General features: G+C 40.6%; 1 protein-coding gene across 4 annotated transcripts in view; it reads right to left on the bottom strand.

Annotated features, from left to right (window-relative positions):
- The window catches only part of BTBD9 (BTB domain containing 9), a 409,506-nt gene that overhangs the window by 98,453 nt on the left and 292,429 nt on the right, over positions 1–18,624 (bottom strand). For all 4 annotated transcript variants that reach the window (XM_052649115.1, XM_052649113.1, XM_052649112.1 and 1 more), the window contains one exon: positions 7,757–7,946. In XM_052649115.1, the coding sequence (XP_052505075.1) occupies positions 7,757–7,946 (190 nt within the window). The remainder of the gene's footprint in view (positions 1–7,756; positions 7,947–18,624) is intronic.

The following is an 18,624-nucleotide window of genomic DNA, read 5'->3' as shown; positions in this document are numbered from 1 at the left end:
TTGTCAGCTCAGTCAATGAGTGTTTATTGAGTACTCACAGCATGGAGTACTGTACCAGGCACTTGGAAATTGCTGCAATGACCCAAGTTCATCTCAACACTACAATCACTATCTTCAACTTGAGATTATCTGTGGGACTACGAGAACTTGAGGGCAGCACACATGTAGAAAATATTCATGTAACTATAAAGCATCACTTGAGTCACTGGTTCAGTTTCTCTCCCTACCCTTATTGCACTAGGCGTTCATTTGGAGCTACTGAAAGGGGCAAAAATGGTATGGTTTGTGGTTCTTCTTTTTTTCTGTGCCTGTCCTGTGGGAGGGAAGTGGATGAGCAATAGTTTTGTGGGGTGGTCAGCAGCGGTAAGAAGGAAAAAATTGCAGTAAGAAATTGGATTTCTAATTTATAGCCTGAATAGATAACCCGGAATGACTGCAGTCACACAACAGTGAAAGGCCAGTTGAACTGAGCATGGACTTAAAAGCTCAAAAGGAAGGAAAAATATGCTGGGATGAATAAGGACCACAGTGGCATATCTAGGTGTTTTTTTCAAGGATCAACTTGCTATTGTTTTGTTTTATCCATGCTTAATAACTGCAAGGCATGAACTAATTTGTGGTTCAGAAGTTCTGTGGCAGATTAACTTTTTAAGTGGCAGAATTGTTTTTTTTTTTCCTTATTGCAAAGTAAAAGACTCATCCCCACAAACTAAAGAGATTATGACTATCCACCAAGAGCATACTTTGGGCTAGATTCATTTTGTTCTAACATACTATATTCATATAACATTTTCCAACTGAGGAACTAAAAATATTTTTGTGTCATTAACTCCTTAATCCTCATAATACCCAGGAAGGCTGTAGGTTTATTTAGCTTCATCTATCTGCGCTGTTTCAATCTTTCAACAGCCTACTTACAATTAGGTTAGTTAAAGCATTACGGGTATTTTACTTACAGTATTGCTCATATCAATTACAGAACCATCATTTTCAAGCTAATGTAAGAATTGTTAATTTAATTAACTATCTTATAATTAGGGTTTCAAACAAAGTGCTGTCATTTATTAGCTGAAAAAGATTGGGCGACAGGCATGCTTAATGTGCAGCATATGTGATTTCTCATACTAACCTCAAAACACTTAAAAGGACATCATGATTAGCAAGCAGAAAGACAGTAAGTTTTAACCTTAGGCAACAGAGGGACTATAAGACATCAGGTAGATTTGGTTAGTTACTATGACTCTACCTTAGTCTTTTTATGCGGTCAGGCCTCTGAAGATTTCCTGTTATTTAAATCTTAATGTTTTTAAAATGGCATGAAAATGATATAATTACTACTCAGTTACCCACTTTTAAGGCACATTCCAGGCAATTTCTCTCATTTCCTCTCAAAATGAATAACTTTTATTGCGCCTGTAAACCTAGCAACAACAAAGACAAACACCTTTATTTCCAAGTTAAACTGCCTGCTCTGGCTCTTGGGGATGAGAAATAAATGCCAAGGATGGGGAGAAAGTTTCATATAAACTCAAGGCATCCTAGCCTCCTGTTTCTTTCCTGGGAGCTGGTTGGACAAAGGCCGGTCAGGAATAAAGAAGGTAGCTTCTAAAGGCATGAGGGCTCCCCAGCTCTGCCCTCCCCTCCTTAGTGAAGAAACCTCTCCTCTAACAGTGCTAACAAACACTGGGATGGGTTTATGGCGGAAGGTGGAATGGTTCTGGGAGCTGGTGACTGAACATATTAACAGGAACAGTGACAAGACATCTTAGGGCTGCCACCCTGAACACCCCCTTCCGCCCCTCACCTGTGGCTCTCCCTCCATCACTCTGCTCCAGCCACCCTGGCCTCTCTGCCGCTCCTGAACCTGCCTCGCCTGTTCTGCGCTCACATGCGTGCAGCAGGGCCCTGGCTTTCTGCCTGTGAGGCTCATCCCCCGGTCCCCAAGCGGTTTGCCTTCCCAGCCTTCCGGTTCTGCAAGGTGAGGCCTCCCCGACCACCCAATCTAAAACTGCACTATCTCCACATCCAAGTCCTCCCTCCTGATGGTTCCATCTCTGAAATATCTGACACATTACAAATAGTGCTGTTTACTGGTTATCCACCACTGCCTGCCTCCCCCCAACAAGACCGTCAGTTCTGCGAGAGCACTGATATTTGTTTTCTGTATTCAGTGCTGTATCCCCAGGGCTTAAACAGTGCCTGGCATAGAGTACAAGGCTCAATAAATGTTTGTTGAGTGAATGAAAGAAAATGGAGGCAGGAGACAATCAGAGATCATGTTTCCAGGTCTGCCTTTTCAGGACCCACAAGGGTACTTACTGTAGCAGATGCACTAGCAGGATTAGGGTCTCACAGATGGTGGTTAGCCTTGGTCATTGTCTGCCAAGAAAGAAGCTCTGCTTGTCTACCCAGCTACAGTGGAAACCCTCAGGAAAGGAAGAAACAGCCTATATGGATGAAAACACACGAGCAAGAGAAATCTTATCCACGCGGTAACTCTGTCCTTTCTTAGGAATAAAGAATGTAATGATCAAGATAATCCTATGTTTGAGACCTTTGCCTCTGTGTTCACCATCGCCAAAGAAACCTGAAATTTTACCGTTAGTGTACCATGTGATTGGACCCCCAGAGGAAGAGGTTCCAGGACTGCCAGACTCCTCCCTCTTGGCTGGGGAAAATGCTGGTCACCCAGCTTTGGAATGCTCTCCCTTTAGGTGTGATTCAGAATCACTGGGCTTCTGTGGACACAGTGACTAGGAGAGCAACTGAGTCATCACCGACAGCAGAAGCCGGGGGTCAAAGGTCACTAACTGATCAACCTGTCATTTGTCAATAAGCAGCTATCTGGACACATCAGATGCTGCTAACCATGGCCTGCCAAGATATCCACCGTTGCCCACAGGCATTGGCAGTGGAGAAATCCTTTTCCCTTTCCTTTTCTTGATCATGTCACAGAAGAGGTAAATGCAATTCCTGACAACATAATGTTAGTTTCCTAGAGACGTGTCTCTTTGAGTGTTCAGCCAGTTACTTGGGGCTTCAATTGCATGGATTTTCTCTCTGCAAAAGCAATAGCCGGGCTTAAGGATGATGGAGGCTTCACACAGTGCTGACATACACAATTCTGCCTTCGGTTGTACTCATGTTCACCAACTCCCTCTGAGTCAGGAAAAGAAAAATTGTTTGGGAGAACCATTTTCATTTCACTTTTAAAGAAAACCAAATGGGACTGTTCTCTCATCTCTCTCTTAAGCTCCAGTGACACCTTTTTCTGGAGTTAGATTCAACATCTGTGATTCTTTGAGCAGAGCTAGAAGCCAAGGTAGCCTTGCCACACAAAAAGCCTGTTTGTCTCTCTCTGAGTTGTCACCTTGGTAACAACCTCATGAAGTCCCTGCTGGATCTAAAATCCTAGATCTCCCACTATATCTGCTATAATCCTCCTTTTTTATTGACGGATTACCTCATCTGCACATTCAGTTTGTCAAGGAACACTTATTCTGAGCTGCCACAGGCTTTATATATCAGATGAGACTGGGAGGAGGCAGTAAGTAAACAATTATAATACGAACATGACAAATGCCCTGGGAGGAATTACACACAGAATACACTGACTAGGGAGGTCTGAAGCAGCCCAGGAGATGACAGAAGGTTAGGGACGCATTCCCAAAGGAGTGAGGTCTTAAAGGGGTCCTAGAGCCAGGTAAGAAGAAGTGATGAGAAGACAGTGAGATACACACGCAATGAGAACAGCATGTTCAAAGAATTGGAGGAAAAGAGAGGGTGACATGCAAAACTTCAAGTAGCTGGATAGGCTGAGATATTACGTGTGGGGGTGGGAGGAGAGGCAGGAGACAGGCTGTACAGACAGAAGGGAGCCACAAGTTCTTAATGCCTTTGTCTGAACTTTCTCCTGAAGGCAAGTAACAGCCATGAATCCTCTCAGGAAGGGGCAGGACCACATGAGACTTGTGTTAATGGTGTGGGAGGTGGTTGCAGGTAGGGAAGGGAGAGCTAGACAGAGAAGAGAACTTACAAAGGTGCAGCTACGGTGATGGTAGTTGGGGTGGGGAAGACAGGAAGGATCTGTGAGATATACAGGAGCTGGTACTGACAGCTGACTGTTCTGTGGGGGAGGTGAGGGAAAGGAAGGAATCCAGAAGAGTCCCATGTTTTGGCTCAGTGGATGGATGGCTGGGTGGGATATACCAGATGAGATGAGAAAATCACAGTATGAGGCACCCTGAACAGGGAAAGAGAAGAATGGGACTCCATTTCTGACATTTGCTTTCAGATGCACATGGACCAGTGTTAGGCGGCAGGGAGATGTGTGGTACCAGGTAAGCAGACAGAATACAGGGAACATTAAAAGAGAATGGGCAGAGCTGCTAAGCAGCCAGTTTGCTTCTATCTTTGTTGGCAAGAAGACAGATCTTCAAATTAGAAATGGCAGAACAAACATAATAAAGAGAAAATTGAAGTCCCAAATAGTGAAATGAAAGAGAGAGAGTATCCAGTCAATTTAGATGATTTCAAGTCTCTTGGTCAGATGAGTTACACAACAAGCCTGCTGAAAGAAATTGCAGATGTAATCTCAGAGACACGATTGGTAATCTTCAAGAAATTGTGGAGACTATAAAACAAGAGAAGGACAACTGTTTTCCAGATTTTTAAAGTACAGAGGAAAAGACTGTAATGGGAAATATGCAGATAAGTTTCACACCATTTATGACAAGGATTCTAGAATGACTTATTAAATAAGTGGCTCATGATTACTTTAGTTAATGCATGAAGCTGAGAAAAAGGAAGGAGGGGGTGTTGTTTGCTGAGAAGTTTATTTGTACTTCTATTTTGTCCAGACTGAATGTGGCTTGTCTCCCTCCCCTTCTGAAGCACAATGTGAGCTCTTGGGCCTGCAGGACAAATTCACAGCTTTTCTATCTGTGATTTGTTGCCCAGAGTACTCAGCCTGCACATGACCCTTTATGAAAAGAGGCTTACAATTTAAATGAAGAAATTAACAGAATGAATTCTTCAAGAAATTTAGCATCAATTGTCAGTGTACCTCAGGAATTGACAAGCAGACTAACTTCTGTACTTATTAGCTTGAACATCAATAAGCCTTTGCCTATTAGAACCCTACTGCCTTATTTTTTGTGCTATTTCTTTCTCTACAAACGCTAATTTTAAAACGAGAACAGGAAACAGTAAGATGACTGGGAACGTTTCCCGGAAAGATGGGCACAATAAGGGGCAGGAATGGTAAAGACCTAGCAGACACTCGAGCGGGCAAGAAGAGACGGAAAGAATACATGGGAGAACTGTACGAAAAAGGTCTTCATGAAACAGATTGCTACGAGGGTGTGGTCAGTCACTCAGAGCCAGACATTCTGGAGCGTGAAGTCAACTGGGCCTTAGGAAGCACTGCTGTTAATAAAGTAGTGGATATGATGGAATTCCAGTAGAACTATTCAAAACCCTAAAGGATGATGCCATCAGCGTGCTGCATTCACTATGTCAGCAAATCTGGAAGACCCAGCAGTGGCCGCAGGACTGGAAAAGGTCAATCCTCATCCCGATTCCCAAGAAGGGTAGTACTACAGAATGTGCTAACCATTGGACAGTTGCACTCATTTCCCATGCTAGTAAGGTCATGCTTAAAATCTTGCATGCCAGGCTTCAGTATTATGCAAATCAAGAACTTCTAGATGTCCAAGCTGGGTTTAGAAAAGAAGTAGGAACCAGAGATCAAATTGCCAACATTTGCTGGATCATAAAGAAAACAAGGGGATTCCAGAAAAACATCTTCCTCTGTTTCACTGACTAGGCTAAAGCCTCTGACTGTGTGGAACATAAGAAACTGTGGAACGCTCTTAAAGAGATGGGAATACCAGAACATCTTACCTGTCTCCTGAGAAACCTGTATGTGGTCAAGAAGCAACAGTTGGAACCCTGTATGGAACAACTGATTGGTTCAGGTTGAAAAACAAGTACAACAGGGGTGACTGCTGTCACCCCATTTGTTTAACCTATAAGCTGAGTACATCATGAGATATGCCAGGCTGGATGAGTTACAAGCTGGAATCAAGATGGGCAGGAGAAATATCAAACACCTCAGATATGCAGATGATACCACTCTAACGGCAGGAAGCAAACAGGAACTAAAGAGCCTCTTGATGAGGGTAAAGGTAGAGAGTGAAAGAGCTTACTTAAAACTAAATATTAAAAAAGGGGGCATTTGGCCCCATTACTTCATGCTAAATAGAAGGGGAAAAGGTGGAAGTAGTGACAAATTTCCTCTTCTTGGACTCTGCAGCCATGAAATCAGAAGGCAACTGCTTCATGGCAAAAAAGCTATGACAAACCCAGACAGTGTTGAAAAGCAGAAACATTACTCTGATGACAAAGATCTGTACAGTCAAGGCTATGGTCTTCCCAGTGGCCATGTACGGTTGTGTGAGCTGGACAGTCAAGAAGGCAGAGTGCTGAAGGATTAATGCCTTTGAACTGTGGTATTGGAGAAGACTCCTGAAAGTCCCCTGGACAGCAAGGAGATCAAACCAGTCTATCTTAAGGGAAATCAACCCTGAATACTCATTGGAAGGACTGATGGTAAAGCTGAAGCTCCAGTATTTAGGTTATCTGATGTGAATGGCTGAATCGTTGGAAAAGTCCCTGATGCTGGGAAAGACTGAGGACAGAAGGTGAAGAAGGAGTCAGAGGGTGAGATGGCTGGATGGCAACACTGATGCAATGAGCACGAGCTTGGGCAAGCTTTGAGAGATGTGAGGGACAGGGAGGCCTGGCGTGCAGCAGTCCATGAGGCCACGAAGAGTCAGACACGACTGGGCGACTGAGCAACAACAACATCTTATTTTTTGTGCTATTTCTTTCATTACAAAATTTTAACTTTAAAATAAAATGAGAACAGGAAACCATAAGGCAGCTGTGGTGGAGAACAATGTGGGGGAAGGCAGTCACGTTTCACCAACATCTCCACCTCTGGAAGGTTAAGATACAGGGTAAAATATTCTTGTGTTTTATATATAAATAAGTATATTAATATTGTGTGTGTATACACAAACACACAGACACACACAACAATCTTTCAGAGACCTCTTAGAACTTAAAAAAAAAAAGGGAAGCCTATTCAAGATCCAGATGGCTCTTGAACTAAAGTATATCCTCTGGGGGATGTCACCAGTCTTATATTTTAAAAATCACATGGTCCTACAAATCAAGCAATATTGGATTCAAGTTCCCTTCTTAAGGCAAACCAAAACAAAATGAAAACAACAACCAAAAGTCCAGACATGAAGATTATTAAAAAGGTCTTTTAGTACCAGGTTTCATGCTCAGATAAGTTTGGTTCATACATAAAGTCATTTACTAGAGTTGAAAATGAGTTTTGATTCCATATAGCCTGTTTGGACATTATCCTCTAAGTCCCTAACCAGAACAAACTGAGACATGAGTCAAAGGTAAGCCATATCCAGGGAGAGACCTAGTCCTTTCCCTCCACAAATTGCATCTAGACCCTCCACAAGCCTAATTTTGCGGCATCTCACCATCAGAAAATCCAAACAAGCACCTTGTATAACTTTGTCCCTCCCTTTCCACCTCCTCCTCTCAACATTTAGAGGCAAGAACAGAGGAGGATCTTCACTGAAGTTACTGGGATCACCAATGTACCAAAACACAATTTACACATGTGTCTTCCATTTAAAAAGTAATAAATGAAAGGGAATCCTCTTACCGTATTGACCCGATCATGTAGGGCTGTGCCAGCTGAACCACAATCGCACCACTTCCTAGCTGATGACACGTATAACCAGAATCCCAGTCGTAGTTCTTAGTGTCCCCATTCAGCAAGGCATTTCGGCTCCGACTGACTCCTTCAATCACACTGGCACAATCAGCGATTGTTGCAACATTCTCCATGGGAACTGTGAATCCAACACAAGATTCAGCATCAAGAAGCCAAATATACCCCAACAGTTTTCTACAAACAAAATTAATTAATTATTATCAACGATAAAACAAAAATTAGAGCATACTGACTACCTCAAGATATGAACACATTTAAAACACATGCCAAACAGTTTTTTAAAAAGTTGAACCTAAGGCTGAAACAAACCAAATCATATGTGACAATTAACACTAAAGAATTTTATTATAAAGAAACATGATACCCTATAAAATATAGAATGGATACAAACACTGCAAAATATTACTACAATGGGAAACCACACAGTGGTTGAGATTAATAAGCCACAGCTATATCCAAATGGATGAATCAAAAAGCAATGCTGAGTGAAAAAAGCAAGGCGCAGAAAAACACAGTGTAGGATTTCATTTACACAAAGTTTTTTAAAATGGCGAAACTAAAAATACAACTTGTTTAGGGGTGCATATATAAATGTAAAATAAAAAGCAAATCTAGGGAATTATTACACAAAATTTATGCTCACTTATATGTGAAAGAGGAATATGAAATCTTCGAGGGACCCCTACCAATGTGTCTAAACATTAATTGATTTCATTTCCAAGATGAAATCTTGGAAGGGCTTCAACTTCTGGTCTTATTCTATTCTCAAGTGAGGCAATAGGTACACGGGCACTTGTTTTATTAATAGTACACGGGCACTTGTTTTATTAATAGTCTCTAAACTATTCACATTTATTGTTGTTGTTGTTCAGTCGCTAAGTCGTGTCCAACTCTTTGCGACCCTATGGACTGCAGCACGCCAGGTTTCCCTGTCCTTCAGTATATCCCGGAGTTTGCTCAAACTCATGTCCATTGAATCGGTGATGCCATCCAACCATCTCATCCTCTGTCATCCCTTTCTCCTTCTGCCTTCAGTCTTTCCCCAAATCAGGGTTTTTTCCAGTGAGCTGGCTATTCGCATTAGGAGGCCAAAATATTGGAGCTTCAGCTTCAGCATCAGTCCTTCCAATGAATATTCAGGGTTGATTTCCTTTAGAATTGACTGGTGTGATCTCCTTGCATCACAATTTGAAAGCATCAATTTTCTGTGGCTCAGCTTGGTCCAGTTCTCACATCCATATATAACTATCGAACTGTGGTGTTGGAGAAGACTCTTGAGAGTCCCTTGGACTGCAAGGAGATCCAACCGGTCCATCCTAAAGGAGATCAGTCCTGGATGTTCATTGGAAGGACTGATGTTGAAGCTGAAGCTCCAATACTTTGGCCACCTATGCAAAGAACTGACTCATTTGAAAAGACCCTGATGCTGGGAAAGACTGAAGGCAGGAGAAGAAGGGGATGACAGAGGATGACGTGGCTGGATGGCATCACCGACTCAATGGACATGAGTTTGGGTAAACTCCAGGAGTTGGTGATGGACAGGGAGGCCTGGCATGCTGTGATTCACAGGGTCGCAAAGAGTTAGACACAGCTGAGCGACTGAACTGAACTGATATGGACCACTGTGGCAAAGTGATGTCTCTGCTTTTTAATATGCTGTCTAGGTTTGTCATAGTGTTTCTTTCAAGGGAGAAGCATCTTTTACTTACATGACTGCAACCACTGTCTACAGTGATTCTGGAGCCCAAGAAACTAGTCTGTCACTGTTTCCATTTTTTTCCCCATCTATTTGCCATGAAGTGTTGGGACTGGATGCCACGATTTTAGTTTTTTGAATGCTGAACTTTAAGCCAGCTTTTTCACTCTCCTCTTTCACCCTTATCAAGAGGCTCTTTAGTTCCTCTTCACTTTCTGCTATTAGAGTGGTATCGTCTACGTATCTGATGTTATTAATATTTCTCCTGGCAATCTTGACTCTCATTTGTGATTCATCCAGCCTGGCATTTTGCATGATGTACTCTGCATATGAGTTAAATAAGCAGGATGACAATATGCAGCCTTGATGTACTTTGTTCCCATTTCCCAACCAGTTTGTTGTTTCATGTCTGGTTCTAACTGTTGCTTCTTGACCTGCATACAGGTTTCTCAGGAGACAGGTAAAGTGGTCTGGTATTCCCATTTCTTTAAGAATTTCCCACAGTTTGTTGTGCTCTACACAGTCAAAGGCTGTAGCATAGTCAATGAAGCAGAAGTAGATGTTTCTCTGGAATTCCCTTGCTTTCTCTATGATCCAACAGATGTTGTGATCTCTGGTTCCTCTGCCTTTTCTGAACCCAGCTTGTACATCTGGAAGTTCTCGATTCAAGTACTCCTGAAGCCTAGCTTGAAGGATTTTTAGCCTAGCATTACCTTGCTAGGATGTGAAATGAGCACAGTTGTACAGTAGTTTGAACATTGTTTGGCATTGCCTTTCTTAGGGACTGGAATGAAAACTGACCTTTTCCAGTCCCGTGACCACTGTTGAGTTTTTAAAAAATTTGCTGACATGTTGAATGAGCACTTTAACAGCACCATCTTTAAGGATTTTAAATAGCTCAGCTGGAATTCCATCACCTCCACTAGCTTTGTTTATAGTAATGCTTTCTAAGGTCCACTTGACTTTACACTCCAGGATGTCTGGCTCTAGGTAAGTGACCACAACATTGTGGTTATCTGGATTTTTTGTACAACTCTTCTGTGTATTCTTGCCACCCCTTTTTAATCTTTTCTGCTTTTGTTAGGTCCTTACCATTTCTGTTCTTTATCTTGCCCATCCTTGCATGAAATGTTCCCTTGATACCTCCAATTTTCTTGAAGAGATGTCTAGTCTTTCCCATTCCATTATTTTCGTTTGTTTCTTTGCATTGTTCACTGAAGAAGGACTTCTTATCTCTTCTTGTTCTCTGGAACTCTGCATTCAGTCGGGTACATCTTTCCCTTTCTCCTTTGCCTTTCGCTTCTCTTCTTTCCTCAGCTATTTTGTAAAGCCTCCTCAGACAACCACCTTGGCTTTCTCATATTTCTTTTACTTGGGGATGGTTTTGGTCACTGCCTCCTGTTAGGAACCTCTGTCCATAGTTCTTTAGGCACCCTATCTACCAGATGTAATCCCTTGAATCCATTCCTCATCTCCATTGTATAATCAGCAGGGATTTGATTTAAGTCATAGCTGAATGGCCTAGTGGTTTTCCCTACTTTCTTCAATTTAAGCCTGAATTTTGCAATAAGGAGCTCCTGATCTGAGCCACAGTCAGCTCCAGGTCTTGTTTTTGCTGACTGTATAGAGCTTCTCCATCTTCAGCTGCAAAGATTATAATTAATCTGATTTTGGTATTGAACATTTGGTGATGTCCTTGTGCAGAGTTGTCTCTTGTGTTATTGAAAAAGGGTCTTTGCTACGAGCAGTGTGTTGTCTTGACAAAACTCTGTTAGCCTTTGCCCTGCTTCATTTTGTACTCTAAGGCCAAACTTGCCTATTACATGCCAGGTATCTCTTGACTTCTTACTTTTGCATTCCAATCCCCTATGATAAAAAGAACATCTGTTTTTTGGTGTTAGTTCTAGAAGGTCTTGTAGGGCTTCATAGAACCAGTCAACTTCAGCTTCTTCAGCATCAGTGGTTGGGACACAGTCCTGGATTACTCTGATGTTGAATGGTTTACCTTGGAAATGAACCAACATCATTCTGCTGTTTTCGAGGTTGCACCCAAGTACTGCATTTTGGACTCCTCTGCTGACTATGAGAGCTACTCCATCTCTTCTAAGGGATTCTTGCCCACAGTAGGTCACCTGAATTAAATTCACCCATTCTCATCCATTTAAATTCACTGACTCCTAGGATGTCTACATTCAATCTTGCCATCTCCTGCATGACTACATCTAATTTGATTCATGGATCTAACATTCCAGGTTTCTGTGCAATATTGTTGTTTACAGCATCAGACTTTACTTTCACCACCAGACACATCCACAACTGGGCATCATTTCTGTTGTGGCCCAGCCCTCTTCCTGGAGCTATTTCTCCGCTTTTGCCCAGTACCATATTGGACACATTCTGACTTAGGGGGTTCGTCTTCCAGTGTCATATCTTTTTGTTTTTTCATACTGTTTATGGGGTTCTTGAGGCAAGAACACTGAAGTGGTTTGCCATTCCCTTCTCCAATGGACCACATTTTTGTCACAGCTCTCCACCATGACCCATACATGTTGGGTGGCCCTGCACAGCATGGCTTATAGCTTCATTGAGTTACACAAGCCCCTTCACTGTGACAAGGCTATGATCCATGTGATCATTTTGGTTAGCTTTCTGTGATTGTGGTTTTTGTTCTGGAGGCTGTGGGTCTGTAGTTCTTACTTTGTCTATCTGCCCTCTGATGGATGAAGATAAGAGGCTAATGCAAGCTTCCTGATAGGGGGGGCTGGCTGTGGAGAATACTGGGTCTTACTCTGGCTGGCAGAGCCATGCTCAGTAAACCTTTAATCCAACTGTCTGCTGATGGGTGGGGCTGTGCTCCCTCCCTGTTAGTTGTTTGGCCTGAGACAACCCAGTCCTGGCACTGTGGCAGGGCTAATGGTGGCCTTCAAGGGGACTCAGGCCAGCACGCACCTCCCAGGACTGCGCTGCCAGCGCCCTGTCTACACGGCAGGCCACTGTCGACCCACACCTCCACAGCAGACTTTCAGACATTCACAGGCTGGGGTGGCTCAGTCTCCTGGGGGCTCACTGCTCCTTTCCCCTGGGCCCTGGTTCACACAAGGTTTTCTTTGTGCCCTCCAAGAGTCTCTGTTTCCCCCAGTTCTGTGAAAGTTCTGTAATCAAATCCCACTGGAATCTTCAACATCAGATTCCCTGGGGATTCCCAGTCCCTTTGCCAGATCCCCAGGTTGGGAAGTCTGAAGTGGGGCCTAGAACCTGTATATATTTATTTCACTTAATAAATGTAGCACATTTGTTTAAAGACGCATTATATAATATATATATATATATTTTCAGTATTTTAGAATTCATAATGTAGGAAAACAATCCAGAACATGGAACCAATCCCTTTTCAGAATATACAGTTGTCTTCAGCCATGATGTGTTTCCCTTGTTTGTTTACTATCCTGAGCATTTCAACACATATGCTCATCTCTTTGTTCAAGAACTGCTGCATTTTGAAACATCAGTTCTGTTTTGATTTCATGTCTCTATATATGTTTCAAGTCTACATCAACCTGTTCATTTATAAAAGTCTAGGGTTTCCACTAAATGATAGCTGTTCAAAAAATGATGTCGATTCTGTAAACACTGAGAAGAGAATGGTGAAAGATGAAGGGTCTTTTAAGTCCACTGGAACCGTTTTTGTGCGTTTACTAGTGTTGGAATTTTCCTCAGAATATTTAATGTATTTAACCAAAATCTACAATTAACCTTAGCTACTTGCATTCAAGCTATGTAGCTTACTTTATGTAATTTTAAAGTAGATTGTAAAACAAGACAATTGCTTATTAGATATACACTGTACTTTTCAGTATATTATACTCTATGCAAAGAGAGAGGGTGAATAGTACTACTATCATGCCAAAACATTTCTAACTGCATAGTGATGGGGAGTAAATCATCTTCCATGTCCCTTCTAAGCAATGCATACACTTTCCAAAGTTGGGGAGACCTGTTTTCAAGCCCTCATCTCATACACCTTCACTGCTTGCTGTACTCTCTGCAGATGAGGACAGCCATCCACAGATAAGGAAGAGAGAAAGGGAAGAAGGGAGTGAGAGAGGATGGGTTTTCTGGCCATGAATCCCTTGAGTATGAAGCTTAACTCCAAAGCAACAAGTAAAAATGCTGGTGAAATAATCTCTGAGGATGGTTTCCTAGCAGAGAGGGGCTTAGAGAAAAGCCCCCATCTGACTGTGAAAGGAGAAGAAATAAAGGACTATATTTAGAGACTTAGTAAGGACTTCCACCTCACAGAGAAAGAGAAGTACTCTGTGGTTTGGAAGACAGAACTAAAGGAAGCGGCACAAGATGCACAGTAAACTGAGCTGAGACATAAAATCACACTGTGGGTAGCTCAGGCTGCAGTAACAAGACAGCCCCCATTCTCCCAGTCGCTTAAACAGCACACATTTTCTTTTCACCCACAATATGCCCTCAGTGATGATCAGCAAGGTGGCACTCAGCACTGCACTACACAGCTTCCTCGTGACGGAAGCTTTGCACTGGTTTTTTTGTGTGTGCTTATTCAATCACAGCAGCAGTGAGAAGAGAGTGAACTGGGCAGTGGCTCTGAAAACTCCTCCCCAAAGCAATACACATCACTTTGCTCACATTTTGTTGACTAAGGCAAGTCACTGAGTCTTACCTAACTTCAAAGCAGGTGGGAGAGAACTAACTTGCTATGTGAGCAGAAGAAAGGGAATGTGTGGTCAACAATATTGAAATCTACCATAAACAGTAAACCAGGATGCAGGAACATTCAATAGAGAGATAAATCTAGTTCACTGGTATAAAGTACATAAAATATTTCAGTGTACAAATATACCAAAGGAACATTTAGATTGTTACCATTGTTTTCTTTGTGATTACAAACAAAGGTGCCTTCTTGTATACATAGGTAAGAGTTTCTTCAAGGAATACATAAGACATATACATGTATATATTTACACACACACACACACACACACAAATGGAATTGTACTTGTGGCTATGAGTCACTTCACTGGCAGGATGTCAGTCCTTTCTTGGTTAATGTATTGAGTTGAAATATTTAATCTTTTCCTCTACGTGATTTGTGCTTTCCCTTTCATGTTTATAAATTCTTTCCTACCCCAAATTTATAAAGATATCTTCCTATATTTTCTTCTAAAAGTTTTCAAATTTCGTTTTTCATGTTTGGTTCTTTAATCTACTTAGGATTTATTTTTGGTATCCTATGAAATACGGATCTACTTTCATCTTTTATTCATAAGGTTAGCCGATCTCCCCAGCACCATTTAATGAACAGTTCGTCCCTTCCCCCACTAATTTATGTTACTTTAGTCATATATAAGGTTTTCATAATATCCGAATCTCTTAAGGTCTGTACTCTGTTTCCTTAATTTGCCTAGCCTTGTGCCTTTACCATGCTGTTTTAATGACTAAAATTTTACAGTATCATAAAATCTGACAAAATGAATACTTCTCCTTCCCCTTCTTATTTCCTTCAAAATTAACCTCAGTTAGTCTTGGTTCCTTCAGGAAAATTTTTCATTTTGTTTAAGTTTTCAAACATAGCAGCATAAAACTTTTCACAGTATGTTCTCATTATCATTCCAAGTATTTCATTTGTTCCTTTTCTTTATTTGATCAGTTCTATACATGTTATTAGTGTTTTCAAGAAATCAGTTTTTTATTTTGTTGATTCTTTATTTCATAGTTCACTAAATCAGTTCTTTTTATTATTTCTTCCTTCTGTTCCTTTGGATTTATTCTATTTTTTCCAAATATTTGAAGCAAATGCTTAACTAATTAATTTTTTTCTTTTTTTCTGATAAATGCATTTAAAGCTAATATTTTACCTCTAAATCCTGCTTTATCTTTATCTTTAAATTTTGATATAGTGTTTTGAATAGTATTGGTCAGGCATGGTGTAGAATGTCCCTCCATTTGAGTGTTTTCTGATACAAAGTGTTTTAAAAGCTGATTGCATCTAAGTATTTTCTAATTTCCATTAGGAGTTTTCTTTGATCCATAAATTATTCATAAGAAGGATTTTTTAACTTTTCAAATTAATTACATTGCAATATGGATACAAAAAGTATATTCTGTATGATACAGAGTCTTTGGAGAATTTGATGAGACGTGCTTTTTTGTGGTCTAGTACATGAGTCTTATTAATATTTTACATGTGCCTGAGGAGAATGTGTATTCTGTAATTTGGGAGATGTATGGTTCTATGCAGATCTACTATATCAAACTTACTGTGCTGTTCAGATCACTTATATGCTTACTAATTAATGGGAGAGGTTTATTTAAATTTTCCACTATGACTATAGATCTGTCAATTTCTCCTTGTAATTCTGTCAATCTTTGCTTTATATATTTTGAGGCCACGTCACTTCATATATATCATTTTAGAATTATATCCAATTGGTAGACTGAACCTTTCATCGTGGTGCATTGTCATTCTTTATTTCAAGTAATGCCTTTGCCCTAAAATCCACATTGTCTGATGTCAAATAAATATAGCACCTTCATTTTGTCTACTATATCCCAGCATCACTCTTCTCTTTTTCTGATCTCTTGTGAATAACATATAATTAGATTTTTGAAAAATTCAGCGTCCTTTGTCTTTTAACTGGCAGATTTATATGACTTATATTAATTGCTATTTCCAAGGTGTATACTAACTCACTTTTACTTCTACTTAACAAGACTTTTCCTTTGCTGCTTCTCCCACCTCTCCATCCGCTCTGTTCCTATTTTCTAATGGACTGAAATTCCTTTATTCTATTTCTATGTGGTTTTTTTAGACACTAAGTGACATATATATTCAAGGGCTTAGATCTGGTAGACACATTGCCTGAAGAACTATGGACAGAGCTTCCTAACACTGTACAGGAGGCAGTGACCAAAACCATCCCCAAGAAAACGAAATGGGAGCAGGCAAAGTGGTTGTCTGAGGAGGCTTTACAAACAGCTGAGAAAAGAAGAGAAGCAAAAAGCAAGGGAGGAACAGGGAAAGATATACCCAACTAAATGTGGAATTCCAGAGAACAACAAAGAGAGATGAGGTCTTCTTTAATAAACAATGCAAATAAGTAGAGGAAAACAAGAGAATGGGAAAGATAAGAGATCTCTTCAAGAAAATTGGAAATATCAGGGGAACACTTCATACAAGGATGGGCATGATAAAGGACAGAAAAGGTAAGGACCTAACAGAAGCAGAAAAGATTAAGAAGACGTGGCAAAAATACACAGAACAACTACACACAAAAGATCTTAATGACCCAGGTAACCACAATGGTGCTGTCACTCACACAGAGCCAGACATCCTGGAGTGTGAAGTCAAGTGGGCCTCAGAAAGCATTACTACAAAGCTAGTGGAAGGGACAGAATTCCAGCTGAGCTATTTAAAAATCCTAAAAGATGGTTCTGTTCAAGTGCTGCATTCTGTCTCTATTCTTTTACTAAAATTTAGATATGCATGCCAGACTTAAAAATGACTAAAGCTAAAAATCACATGTTCCCTTCTCCTGAACAATATAAAAGATATTAACACATTTTCATACAAATCATCTGCCTCTTAGCTTGTTATTCTTACCTAAAATTTCACTTCTACCTTTATACTCTCAAAATCAGTCATTATGATCTTATATAGTCAAAACTTACTTATTCACATTCATCAATTTATTCAATCCTAACCCTCCTTTCTTCCTGGTTCAACTTCCTTTTAAGACACATCCATCAGCAAAGTCTTTGTTTGAAAGTATATTTTGCCACCACTCGAGAGATAGTTTAGTTGGATACAGAACTCTAAGTGACAAGTTGTTTTTCCTCAGTATTTTGAAGATACTTTTGCATAGTCTTCGGCTTCTACTGTTATGTCTGTTACAGTCTGCCATCCTTCTAACAGCTGTAATTTTTTTCTCTATAGTTAATTTTAAGGTTTTCTTTTTGATCTTGGTGTTTTGTAATTTATGTTATGCATGCATACATGCTCTGTTGCTTCAGCTGTATCTGACTCTCTATGACCCCATGGATTGTATCCTGCCAGACTCCTCTGTCCGTGGGATTATCCTAGCAAGAATACTAGAGTGGGTTGCCATTTCCTCCTCCAGGGGGTCTTCCCAATCCAGGGATTGAACCCATGTCTCCTGAGGTTCCTGCAGGATTCTTTACCTCTCAGTCACCTGGGAAGCTCCACGTTGTATCTCTATGTAGACTAAATTTATCCTGCTCAGGACTGAATATAAGCATTTATGGCTTTATCAAGTCTGGAACATTTTTCACCATTGTTTCTATGAGTACTGATTCTCCCTCATTTTCTGTTTTTCCCTTTTCTAGAATTCCCATTAGACCTCTGTTGGGACTTCCCATTCTATTCTATCTGTTTCTTAACCTTCCTTTCATTTTTTCCCCTCTTGTTTTTGAAGCATTCTGGGAAATTTATTAAAATTACTATTTGTGTTCCCTACACTTCTCCAGATATATTCCATCTACTATTCAACCTGTGCACTGACAGGTAAAATTTTATTATCAAACAAAAACTACCCAGTATTGAAAATAAGTGAACTGTAGCCCTACATATCAGCAAGGGTCAACCTTACAAAGAAAGTTGGTTAAGAAAAGCAAGTCAGAAAAACACAAAGGGTGTTAATTCTACTTCTGTTGTTTAATGATAGATACCTAGTGAATCTCACCTATGTGGTAAGATTAGAAAGGAGAGCTAGGAAGTAGTAAACACAAATTCAGGTGAATGGTGGCCTATGGATAGGAAGACAGCAGGGATGCAATGGGGAGGAACACACAAAGGACTTCACAAGTTTGCTAGTGCTGGGCCAGTGGGCATGGATTCGACTCCTGGTTGGGGAGCTAAGATCCCATAAGCCTCTCGGCCAAAAAACCAAAATATAAAACAGAAGCAGTATTATAATGAATTCAATACAGGCTTCAAAACTGGTCCACATCAAAAAAAAAAAAAAGATTTGGTAATGTTCTATTTCTCAAGCTGGTGAGCATGTAAATGTTGTTGCTCTCCAAACTTTACAGATATATTCTTTATGTTCTTTCA

Source organism: Budorcas taxicolor, chromosome 11 (assembly GCF_023091745.1).
Source record: "Budorcas taxicolor isolate Tak-1 chromosome 11, Takin1.1, whole genome shotgun sequence".
In the NCBI taxonomy this organism is placed as follows: domain Eukaryota; kingdom Metazoa; phylum Chordata; class Mammalia; order Artiodactyla; family Bovidae; genus Budorcas; species Budorcas taxicolor.
Note: the sequence above shows the minus strand (reverse complement) of the source record. Positions and strands in the feature narration are given on the sequence as shown.